At 38.7% G+C, this 12,408-nt stretch overlaps 1 protein-coding gene across 4 annotated transcripts in view; it reads left to right on the forward strand.

Annotated features, from left to right (window-relative positions):
• The window catches only part of ZRANB1 (zinc finger RANBP2-type containing 1), a 59,254-nt gene that overhangs the window by 29,999 nt on the left and 16,847 nt on the right, over positions 1–12,408 (forward strand). For 3 of the 4 annotated variants that reach the window (XM_055345858.1, XM_055345856.1, XM_055345855.1), the window contains one exon: positions 9,944–10,131. In XM_055345858.1, the coding sequence (XP_055201833.1) occupies positions 10,108–10,131 (24 nt within the window). In that variant the 5' untranslated portion in view covers positions 9,944–10,107. Of the gene's footprint in view, positions 1–5,754; positions 5,877–9,943; positions 10,132–12,408 lie in introns of all 4 variants that reach the window. The other variant, XM_055345857.1, reaches the window with a different exon arrangement.

A 12,408-nucleotide genomic window follows, 5' to 3' on the forward strand; every position in this document is an offset into this window, starting at 1 on the left:
ATTGATTACACTGACCTGCCAACTAATAATGTGCCTCCTTATGCTAAGAAAGGGAGTACATCAGGTGATTTTTGATTCTATGGTACTGGCATTTGAATACGCATCACTGATTTAGTAAAGGCTTTCATTTTTAAAAAGACTTATATTAAATGTACCTATTGAGTTAGTAAATCCAAATGTATTGTTTAAATATTAAATATTTTATATTAAATATTAAATATAAAAAGTTTACACTCCAATGAACTTTACTGTTTATCATAAAACAACTTTAAAGCATTTATTAAACTGTGCACATGATAAAAAAAAAATCAGGCAGTAGAGAGGGAAGAGTTTGTAACGAAAAACAGTAGTTTTTCTTCTTTTCATTCCCAGTCCTGCTGTGCAGACACAGCTTTCCCCCCCATCAGCCTTTTATTCTGAGAAATTTCAAAACCTGCAGAAAAGTTACAAGTATATTATATGCCTTTAACCTAGATTTTCCAGTTGTTAATACTTGACCACATTTGCTCTCTCCCTATTTGTCTTTCTGTTTTTCCTGAACCATTTGAGAGGTAATTGCAGATGTCATGACATTTTGCTTCTAAGTAGTTCAGCATGTATGTTCTAAAAACAAGAAGACATTTTCCCTGTGTAACTACATAATATGCTTATCCAGAAAATTTAATATTCTATTCAAATTTAATATCCAGAAAATCCATATTCAGTTTCACTAATAGCAGTTGCTCCAACTCCATTCAATCACAGATTGTGCATTTTATTTATTACTGTTCTCTCTTTAGGCCCCTCTTATCTAAACAGTGCCTCAGATGGTTTTTGATTTTGGTTTTTTATTTATTCTTTCATGAGATAAACATTTTCAGAGTCCTGACAATTTTTTCACAGAATGATACTCAATTTGGAAATCATTAGATTAAATTAAAACATTTATCTGGGGGGAGGTAGAAATACTATGTAGGTGATATTGTTTGAAGCAGCACCTCTGATATATCTGAATGTGTCTTTGTATCATTGTTTTTTTTAAAGTTTAATTGTGGTAAAATACATGTGACAAAACCTGCCATCTGAGCCATTTAAAAAAAAAGATTTATTATTTATTTATTTAGAGAGTGCACAAGTGGGAGGGGTAGGGAGAAGGAGAGAGAATCTCAAGTTGACTCCCCACTAAGCATGGAGCCCTACATGGGGCTCAGTCTTGGGACCCTGAGATGACAACCTGAGCCAAAATCAAGAGTTGGACACTTAACTGACTTGACTGCACCATCCAGACGCCCGTAGCCATTTTAACAATTTTTTTTTTTTAAGATTTTATTTACTCATGAGACACATGAGAGAGGGAGGCAGAGACATAGGCAGAGGGAGAAGCAGAACTCGATCCCAGGACCCTGGGATCACGACCTGAATTAAAGGCTGATGCCCAACCATTGAGCCACCCAGGTACCCTCATCATAACAATTTTTAAGCATTTAGTTCAGTGGCATTAAGTACATTCGTATTGTTGTGGAGCCATCACGCAACTACCCGTCTCTACAGCTTTTTTTGTGTTACAGGACTGAACTCTGTATCCCTAAACAAGAGATCTCACCTCCTCCCCCCCAACCACCATTCTGGTTTCTGTCCCTGCATTTAACTCCTCGAGGTGCCTCACCGAAGTGGGATCATACAGTGTTTATCCTTTTGTGACTGGCTTGTTTAATTTACTGTAATGTCTTTAGAGTTCATTCATGTTGCAGCACATGTCAGAATTTGCTTCCCTTTTAAGACTGAATACTATTGTATGTATATCCCACATTTTGTTCAACTATGGATGAACACAGCATTCTTGTTTCATCATTAGATAATATGTACTGGCTTCTTGTAACTGTACGTGAGGGTTTGGTGTATTTTTAAATAATAAAAGCAGAGCATGCTCATTGTGGAGTATTTCAGAGAAAAAACTATGAAAATAATGTATAGCATCAGCAGCTAGAGGAAATCTGTCATGTTATTGTGTATTTTCAGTTTTTTTACATTTACTTATTTTTATGTAATTGAAATTGTACTTTTTTTGTTGAACTCTGTTTTGAAGTAATTAAAATGTTTTCATCTTTATTTTTAAAAGATTTTATGTATTCATGAGAGACAGAGAGAGAGAAGCAGATACACAGGCAGAGGAGAAGCAGGCTTCCTGTGGGAAGTCTGATGTGGGACTTGATCCAAGGACCCCAGGATCATGACCTGAGCCACCCAGGTGTCCCTGTTTTCATCTTTTAAAAAATGAATGTGTAATAGGACATTAATTTGCTGTATTTTAACATGCCCCTTAGCCTTTTGAGTTATTTGAATAGTTTTTATTCTGATAGCATTGACAGAAATTGTCAGCATTTCTATTTTCTTAGATTCCCTGACATGGGATCACATGGAAACAATATGAACATATTAAAGGTAAATAGTTTCTTGGAAGAACTTCCCAGATTGTATCCCATCAGCTAGGTGAGAGCACCAGGGCAGCTGGGCCTTTGCTGGGGTGTGTTAGTAAGGCAGGAGTACCGTCTTGTTTAGTTATTTGTAGTTTTCTCTGTGAATTGTTGATTTATATCTTCTATTTTCTATTTTATTCTTAGTTATATTTCTAAAAATATGTACCGGTCATATCTGCTGCAAATTTTCTCCCCCCTCTTTTTTGTATGAGGAGAGTTATACTAAAGACACTTTGTTTTCTTTACAGTGTTTTAGATTGTACTAAGGATTAAAATACTTTTCCAAATTCTATTAATATGATTTATTAAATTATTTCCCCATGGATTTGAGTGGTTCTATTATACAGAAAATGATTCTGCATGATTTGTTTTGAGGCTCTTTGTGTTGATGTTTGTTTTTACATCAGTATCACACTTCTGTTTAAGTAATTATGGCTTTATTATGTATTTAAAAATATGGTAAAGCGAATATTCATCCTGTTCCACCTTCCAGTTGCTTTCCAGAATTGACTTGGTTTTTGCCTTTTCTTTGTCGGTCCATTTATTTTCACACTTAGATATTCATGGAGTGTTTTCCCAAGCACTATGAAAGAAGTCATGGCTCTTAGTGAGCTTGTGCTCTGGTAGAGGAAGATTAAATTCAATAAATCAGTATAGGGTGATGAGTTTAGTAGAAGAAGGATAAGATGCTAGAAGAATATATATATATATATCTATCTCCTAATTTCATTTGAAGATCTGGAAAGGCCTTTCAGGAGGAAGTGACATCTAAGCCAAAACCTTAAAGAGAAGAGGGAAGAATGTTTTCATCAGAGGGAATTGCATGTGTGAAGACCTCAGAGTCAGGAGAGGAAACTGATGAAGTTAGCAGGGTTGATGTTTAGAGTGGGAGCTGTGGGGCTGTTGTTGAGGGGGTACTGCTTTGGGATAATGCTGAACCTTTCAAGGCCTCTTGACGTGGTTAGGGAGTTTAGGTTTTAACATAAGGGCAGTGGTAAACATGTGGAAGGAGAGTGTCTTAATCAGATTTGTGGTTTAGGAAGATAACTCTGGTCCTAGACTAGATTGGAAGACATGCTGACCACTTAAAAACATTACAGTAATCTAGGTGAGGGAGAGTGCAGTCCTGACTGAGGATAGAGGCACTGGAGATGGGGTTGGGCGGGGGTGGTATTTGAGAGAGACTTAAAAGTCAGGATTGACAAAACTTGGCAAAATCAGTATGGGGGTGAAGGGGAGAGTAGTTAAGAAATATATCCTGGGTTTTGGTTTGGACACTTGTATTGGATCAGTTTTCCTAAACATGGGAGACAGGAAGTTCAGTTTTATTTTTTATTTTTTTTAATTTTTATTTACTTAGGATAGTCACAGAGAGAGAGAGAGAGAGAGAGGCAGAGACACAGGCAGAGGGAGAAGCAGGCTCCATGCACCGGGAGCCCGATGTGGGATTCGATCCCAGGTCTCCAGGATCGCGCCCTGGGCCAAAGGCAGGTGCCAAACCGCTGGGCCACCCAGGGATCCCGGAAGTTCAGTTTTATTTATTTATTTATTTTTTATTTTTATTTATTTATGATAGTCACACACACACACAGAGAGAGAGAGAGAGGCAGAGACATAGGCAGAGGGAGAAGCAGGCTCCATGCACCGAGAGCCCGATGTGGGATTCGATCCCGGGTCTCCAGGATCGCGCCCTGGGCCAAAGGCAGGCGCTAAACCGCTGCGCCACCCAGGGATCCCGGAAGTTCAGTTTTAGACAGGATGTAGCGAATCTGTCTAATGAGTTGTTGGATATATGGGGCTGACGGTTTTGAGGAAAATCTGCCACTCCACTTAACATGGATACTTAAGTGACCATAGGCGTTTCCTGAAGCTGTAGAACTTTCTGCAGTGGCAAATCATGGGGACGTTCTTGTTTTGTGCTTCAACCTGGGGACCTTATCAAGATGGACTAAGCAACTTTAACATCTCTTCCATTTTGATGATTCTGTATTCTATCAGTATTTTTGGCTAGAAGAAGAGTTACATGGACATATTACGTACAGTGTGTAATGTTATATGTCATTAAGAGTTTTTTCCTTTTATAAACTCTACCATGACTTGTAAAAGAGAGTGCCTAGACGATTCAGTAGCCCCTCCAGGACTACCTAAAATAGTATAATTCTAAAAATCTTAAAATTTGGTTTCAGATTCAGCCAGGATAATGTGGCCTTGTGGCAGGTGAAATTTTTATTTGCAGTCAGAAAACTTTTGGGGACTTCAGTGGTGAATGTGGTTTTGATATATACTACTTTATATAACTGGAACCATAGGTTTTTAAGAAACAGTATCCCCTCAGTTAACTCTTTCGGCAATATTTTCAGTGACCTTTGTAATTGGAACTCGTTCATTTTCTTTAACTGTTAACACTGGCCCTCATCCCTAATTCCCTTCCCAAAGATAACTTTGTGACCTGTTCCTTTAAGTCCTTCTGTGGCGCTTTCAGCAATCATTCTTCCTGCATGGCGAAATCTTTCTTCTGAAGGTGTCTGTCGTTTCAGGTATTTTTTCATGATTTGGGGGATTTATATATTCATAGCAGTTGGGTTGTTCACAGTCTAATCAGAGATGTAAAGACATCGGAGCTCCAGAGTATAAATTATATTTGGCATAGTTTGTCATTAATAATAGAATATTTGAAGGCCTTAATTAGAGATTATTTTGACTTTTCTGTCATTGAGTCTTTTATTCTAAAGAGGATGTTTTCATAATGGAGTTTATTGACTGAATTGAACAGGAGCTTATCTTGATATAGTATAAAGAATTTATCTCCAATTTGTGATTTTCATCTCAGTTTTTGAAAAGGTTATTGTTCTGTAGCACTATTCTAGGAATAGAAGTGGTAAATTCACTTGCTGCCATTGGTTATCATGCGAATAATACCTCTAAGAGGTGGTCTGGACTGCTCACACTATTCCTGGGATTGCCACTGAGCTTGTGCCAACTTGAAGATGCACTTTAAAAATATTGGTCATTTTATTTAAAAAGCATCTCATATTTGAGTATTGAAGGAGTTAGCTGTGAATATGGATATCTAAGCCAAGTTCGTCATTGAACTATAGCCAAATGGTTAGGAATATAAAGAAAAAGTATTACTGGGTGGCATAATTTTTTTTTTAATATGCAAAACCACCTAAGTGAATTAAACTCTGGGTAGAAGACAGCTCTCCAGACATTGTAGACAGCACATCTGCATCTTTCTGCTGACCATGGTAAAGCACATTGTGAACATTACCACTTAAAACTAACTTTTCTCTTTAAGGGCTCCTGAAATTGTGCCAGCTGACTCCAAGTCCACCCTGACCCCACAGCATAAACCATGCTGTGATGTCACAGCTACCATAGAACTCCAGGGTAGTGTTGAGCTGGCCCATGTGGGCTCAGGTAAGTCCTGGCTTTTTTTTTACCATTTGGCATTCTTTTCAAAGTTAGTTACCATTATGATTTTATGTCATAAAAAAAATAAGGCAAAACTTTGAAAACTGTGCCATATATGGGGGAAAAAAATAAGTCTGTTTTCTAAACATCTATGAGCCAGCTCCATATTCTAACCATCGGAGTTCCATAGTAGCTGTGAAGTCCCATGAGTTGTGTCCTGTGGCTTCAAAATATGTTAAATTCCACTCCTGGCCCAGCTTATAGAACAATACAAACTTTTTTTTTTTTAACTTTATAGTTTGTAAGATGTAGTAACTTTTGTTTACTCTTAGGTCTTAATGTTTTAAAAGTATGTTAACTTTGCATTATCTGTAATTATGCACCATTGCTTAGTTGGTTATTCAGTCAGTTTTGAATGTGTGATGATACTGTAGGTTAGTTTTATAAAGTTAACCTTCTCAGAGTGCCTTCAGCTGTCCTTTTAATTTGCAGTCATAGCACAGAAGAAAAAGGGACAGAACATGTATGTAATAATACATTTGTTAAAATTTTCAAAAAACATGTTAAAGATGCTTTAGTTCACGCTTGGAAGCGTGAGAGGTCAGTAACTAGGAAGCATGTATACACCATCATCTCTCTTCCATTGGAATTGTTCTGGTTTTTCTTGGTTATTGTTACATGAAGTGAGATTATACCTCTTGCATTTATTTTGCTGTCTTTTTCTACCAACCAGCCTTCTCCCTTTTCCTCCTTTCCTTTATCCCCTGATATTAGAGGTGGTAAAAAATGTTACATGAAGAACTCAAAAGACATTTTAAGTTGTTTTGCATATGATCTGATACTTTGTCCACCTAAGTAGAAAACTTTGGTAGGTAAAACTTTACCTTATCTGAGTATGGGCCATATCCTTTTTAATACCCTGCTTGCAGTAAAAACCCATCTGTCAAGAAGCTGTCGAAACTTTAGTCAGTAGCTGTCATTGAACAATGTGTCATAAAGATAGACTAAAAAACATTTGGACTGTTTGGTGACAGTCTCATGACATTTGTAATAAATGTACTTGTCTTTGTAGCTGAAAACTCACTGGTAACTGAAACTAAGTTCTTAACTATAGTTAAAAGAATGGAATCCTATATTCCCAAAACATTAGATGATATTTTCTTTGGGATACTACCTTGTACCTGTACTTACATTGTGTTTTTCATGTTCTAGAAGATTTGGAGGATTTAGTGCTCTATTCTTCAATAGAGCACAAACTCTATTCTCTTCATCCTCATTTTCTGACCCCCTGGGTTTACTTCATGCTGGGGAGCAACAGCATACTGTGTCTGCAGTTCACTGCAGAGCTGGGGGATGAGGGAAGTAATTGTTTTGGTATTTTGGATTAGGACAAATAGAAATCCTGTTTTTGTGTGTATGTATCTTCTTTATTGAGATAGAATTCATATACTGTACAAGTTCATCTTTTGAAGTTCTGTTTATATTTTAAAAAAATGCTTAATTTGAAGCCAGGCTGGGTGACATCGTAAATCATAATTTCAAAGCACAGTGTGTCACCTTTCTTGTGCTCTCTGGTCTGTACCCCCTGTCTTTGATTATGTTAGTTTCTAATTACAGAAATCTCTCACAACCATGACTGAGGAAATGAATTTTTCTTTTTCTTTTCTTCTTCTTCTTCTTCTCTCTTTTTTTTTTTTTTAAGATTTTATTTATTCAGGAGAGAGAGAGAGAGAGGCAGAGACATAGGCAGAGGGAGAAGCAGGCTCCATGCAGGGAGCCCCATGTGGGGCTCTATCCTGGGACCCCAGGATCATGACCTGAGCCAAAGGCAGGCGCTCAACCACTGAGCCACCCAGGAGTCCCAGGAAATGAATTCTTAAGAATTTCTAAGAGAAGATTCTTCAGACATGAGCTATATGGTGAGCTAGCTAAAAATAGTGAAGACAGTGATTTAGAAGTTGGTTGGCAATCATCTTTGTCTTTGGGAAGCAAAAAAGGTATGTGCATGCAGGCACATGCACATGCCTGAATAGGTACACATACGTATACATGTTCTGTGCACGTCTTCCTCCTCTGTAGCTTTTCAGGTCAGTTGATCAGTCTTTTTGGTCCTTGAGTGGCTTTTCTCATGTCATAGAAGTTTTATAAATATATATTTTTAGGCTAAAGCTTATAAAAGGTGCAGTGATACTGCAGGCACCCAGAAATAATGACAGCTTTGATAAATCATACATGAAAAGTAGTTGCTTTCATACGGAAATACCCATAGAAGGAAACAGAGTAGTAGAGCATATTTAGTTCTAAAAAGATGAACCTCATTAAATCCTAAAGTTACGAGCTCTCTTTGATTACTTTCATCTGTTCATTAAAACAAGCAGAAATTTCAGAGTTCTTTGTGTACTTGACTATTTAACCATAGATTTCTTTCTTTCTTTCTTTTTTTTTTTAATTTGAAGTAGGACTTTCTATATCTATTTATAAGGCCTGCCCTTTGAGGAAGATTCCTGCCAGCCGTATCACATTTTAGCGTACCACGATTTAGCCCAGATGATTTTGCCAGGGCACTGGGCCTAAAGGCTCTTTCCGTTTTGGGGGCGGGGGTGACAGCTGTACTGAGGTGTTTATATTGAAGAATGTATTAACCTACGTGAACCATGAAAATAAAAGTTCCTGTAAGAAGGTGTTCTGGTTTCATATCATGGATTCTTCACCTGAAAAATGTGTCAGAGGCAGGGTGTTCTTTTTTTTGTGGAGTGGGTCTGGATTTGCAGAAAGGATCCTTGACCAACAGAGTCTGAAAACATTTGAAGCTGGCCTTTTGTGGCTTAAAACGTGGTGAGAAAGGACTGTTTTGAGTATAGGAATCATGTTTTTACTATCTGTGTTTTTCATATTGCCTAGTATAGTCCTTTGCATGTACGTCATGGGGATTCAATGAACATGGGAATTATCATTTTAAAGTTTTTCTATTTTAAGCAACTGGGAGAAATTATTGCATTGGATGAATCTGTTATGCTCACAGAAGTAGCTCTTATTTCTCTAATTCCTAATTCAGGATGGCCATTAAAAATGATTTTTAAAAAGATACACTAAGAATATTTTTAGCTAGTATTAGTGTTTTACCCAACAAACAGATTTTTCCTGATATAACTTAGAAAACACTAAAAACTCTTTGGTCCTACAGTCTTGAGAGTGTGTGTGTGTGTGTGTGTGTAACACTGTGAGTAGATTTGAAGCTTACCTTTATTTTTTGCCAAGGCTATTTATTCATAGATATGTACTGTACAGCTTTAGTAAGCAGGAATACTGTCTTCACCTAACATTAATTTGTGTTAAGATTAGTAACACGATTTAGTGGGAACAGAAAGTTCTTTATGGATTATAAAAAAGTGATACTTGTTTTATCTCTCTATCCCCAACTGGTTTGTAATGTTTTATTTTGGCCTATTTTTGTTCTAACTCATCTGGTTCAAGTTTTACTGTATTAATACTTAATGAATGTAAGGAACACATGGCTTTGAGAGGTTCTGAAATCAAAATGTTGCTAATTTTAACTATACTGAAAATGGTTTAATTGCTCTGAATTGTTTCTAGCTAAACAACAATATGGAAGGTCCAACATTTGTTTTGATTCAGCTTAAAGAATGCAGTGCAAAGGGCGAGAGAGCCCAAAGCCAATAGGAAGCAGCATATCCCCTTCTCCTTGGTTTCTGTAGAGTCAGGACCAGAATAGGTAGTTTAGTGTCTTCTGTAAAGTCTACTTCCTCACACTAGGATTACTGATCTTTGATCCAATCAGTATATTCTAATGATACCTCTAAACCTCAACTAGAGCATGGAGCCAGCACTGATGTGAAGGTAAGTACCTAAATAGGTAGTTCTAGTTCTGGCAAGAAATTAAAGGGAGAGGAGTACACTAACTTTTCTTAATATTCTTTAGGACATTTAAATGTTGTCTGAGGGTCCAGGAATCCTAGAGAGACACTTAAGAGGGTTTAGAGTGAATGCAACAGGTTTATGGTTTTTGAAGAAAAATAGAATTAAATTCTTTTCTATCTTGTTGCTTGTTCTAGGGGTTGTAGAAGGTGATTTAGCTGCTATAGAAGCATACAAGTCATCAGGAGGGGACATTGCACGTCAGCTCACTGCAGATGAAGTGCGCTTGCTGAACCGTCCTTCTGCTTTTGATGTTGGCTATACTCTCGTACATCTGGCTATACGTTTTCAGAGGCAGGATATGCTAGCAATACTGCTTACGGAAGTGAGTATGACATTTTGGTTAAATGTTGTTTTACATGAAGGAATGTGTTCATTAGTTTTTATTTTTGCTTTTCTAAACTGTAATGCTTTTTAAAACTGTTCTTAAATGTTTTAGATTCATCTACTCCCTTTATAAATTCACACTAAACCTGAGACTTCAACAGTCTATAATTCTTAAGGGTATATGCTCTTAAAACAGGACATTTTGCCACAAGATTTTAATCATCTGTTTGATTAGAAAAACACTAGGACATAGCTTTCATTCATTCACTCAGCTAATATTTATTGAGTACCCACTGTGTGTGCAAGATACTGTGCTAAAGAGGCATGTGATTGGTGTTGGCTCTTCCTTTAGTGAGTATTCAGAGGGGCAGAGAAATAGGTAATTCTGTACAGAGTGTGTTCTCATAGATGTAAATGCCAGGTGCTGTGGGAGTACTAGAGAAAGCGTTTTGGGGTATCTTACCTTCTCACTTAGAGCAGGTTACATTGTAGTGGAGGTCTGAAGGAGAAGTAGGAGTTTGTGTCATAGGTGGGTGGAAGAGAGAGGGAGTTGAGGAAACTTTATTCAGAGGCCCTGGTGGTAGTGTTTGTGGTGATTTCAGGAACTTGCAGGTGCTCAGCATGACTGTGATGGTGATTGGGATCTGGAGAAGGAAGCACTGTGGAGGGTCTTCTAGGCCAGGGGATTCGAAGATTGTTCCTAGGGCCATGAACAGGTCTGCAGAGTTAGGGAGAGGAGCAGGGGAGTGGCCAGATCACAGTGTATTTTGGCTGCTGTGGATTAGAGAGGGGGAAGCCTTGGTAGGGTGGGCATTACATGACGCTGACAAGGGCTCTGCTGGTACCAGAGTCACAGTGGCAGTGGAAGGAAGTTAGGCCGGTTTGACAGAACTGGTGGGGACAGAGTCAAGATTAAGTGGATCAACTGGATGTGGGGAGTAATGGAGAGGGGGGGATCAAGCCTTTGGGCTTAGATAACTACACAGATGTCACAAATGATTGCAGATGAACAAATGGTTCAGGATATGACCGTACTATCCAGTTAATTCTTTTAACAATAAGATAAATAGAGTGCAGGGGGTCAGGTCAGTTGAAGATTGAAATTTTCAGGCAGCCCCAGTGGCGCAGCAGTTTAGTGCCACCTGCGGCCCCGGGGTGTGATCCTGGAGACCTGGGATGGAGTCCCACGTCGGGTTCCCTCCCTGCATGGAGCCTGCTTCTCCCTCTGCCTGTCTCTCTCTCTCTCTCTCTCTCTCTCTCTGTCTCTCTGTGTCTCTCATGAATAAATAAATAAAAATTAAAAAAAAAACCTTCCAGAAAAATAGTTGAAAATGGCTCTTAAAAAAAAAAAGAAGATTGAAATTTTCTCAGTATGCGTCTTCTGTGGCATGCATATTTGCATATCCAAATTTGCCCATATTGAACAAAATTGGTTGTGGAATGTCCTCCCAGTGGAATGGATGCTCCAGAGGATGGAACTGAAGGGGCCAGTATGGAGATTACGTTAAGGGATGTGCCTGCAGAGAAAGCACAGAGCCAAGTACTTTTTGAGATCAGAACAGGAGAACATTATATTTTTGAGATACGTATCTGGGGTTAGGGTTTTTAAATTGGATTATAGGATCCCTGGGTGGCGCAGCAGTTTGGCGCCTGCCTTTGGCCCAGGGCACGATCCTGGAGACCCAGGATCGAATCCCACGTCGGGCTCCCGGTGCATGGAGCCTGCTTCTCCCTCTGCCTGTGTCTCTGCCTCTCTCTCTCTCTGTGACTATCATAAATAAATAAATTAATTAAAAAAAAAAGCTTAAAAAAATAAATTGGATTATAGGGTCTGCAGTATTCACGATACAGACCCAAGTGGTGTGAACCACTATGTACACAGCACTGGGAGGGTTTAAGGAATATGATTGAAATGGCTAGCTGTAGTTCAGCGTGGTAAGCACCCAGTGACACCAGAGGCACCTATAAGAGGAAGGGCAGGGCTTGAGTGAGAGCTGTAGTGAAAAACAAGGGGCAGGTGTGCTGTGGCTAGAGAAAGGGACTGCTGGAAAAGCAGTGTGATTAGAAGGACTAGAGTTCTGGAACAGTTAGAGGTAGTTCCTATCATATTTGAGGTCTGGCTACATTTGCGTTGTGTATTGGCAGGGCCAATGTGTGGAGCTATAGTTGCTGGTGGTGGCAGGAGACAGGATAGAGGGGGCAGCTGTGAATCAAGGCTCAAGTCGTTGGTGGGCTCCTAGGCTGCCCTCCGGCTGGTAGAGGGCTGTGAGAAGGT

The sequence above is a fragment of the Nyctereutes procyonoides genome, unplaced genomic scaffold (genome assembly GCF_905146905.1).
Source record: "Nyctereutes procyonoides isolate TBG_1078 unplaced genomic scaffold, NYPRO_anot_genome, whole genome shotgun sequence".
NCBI lineage: Eukaryota > Metazoa > Chordata > Mammalia > Carnivora > Canidae > Nyctereutes > Nyctereutes procyonoides.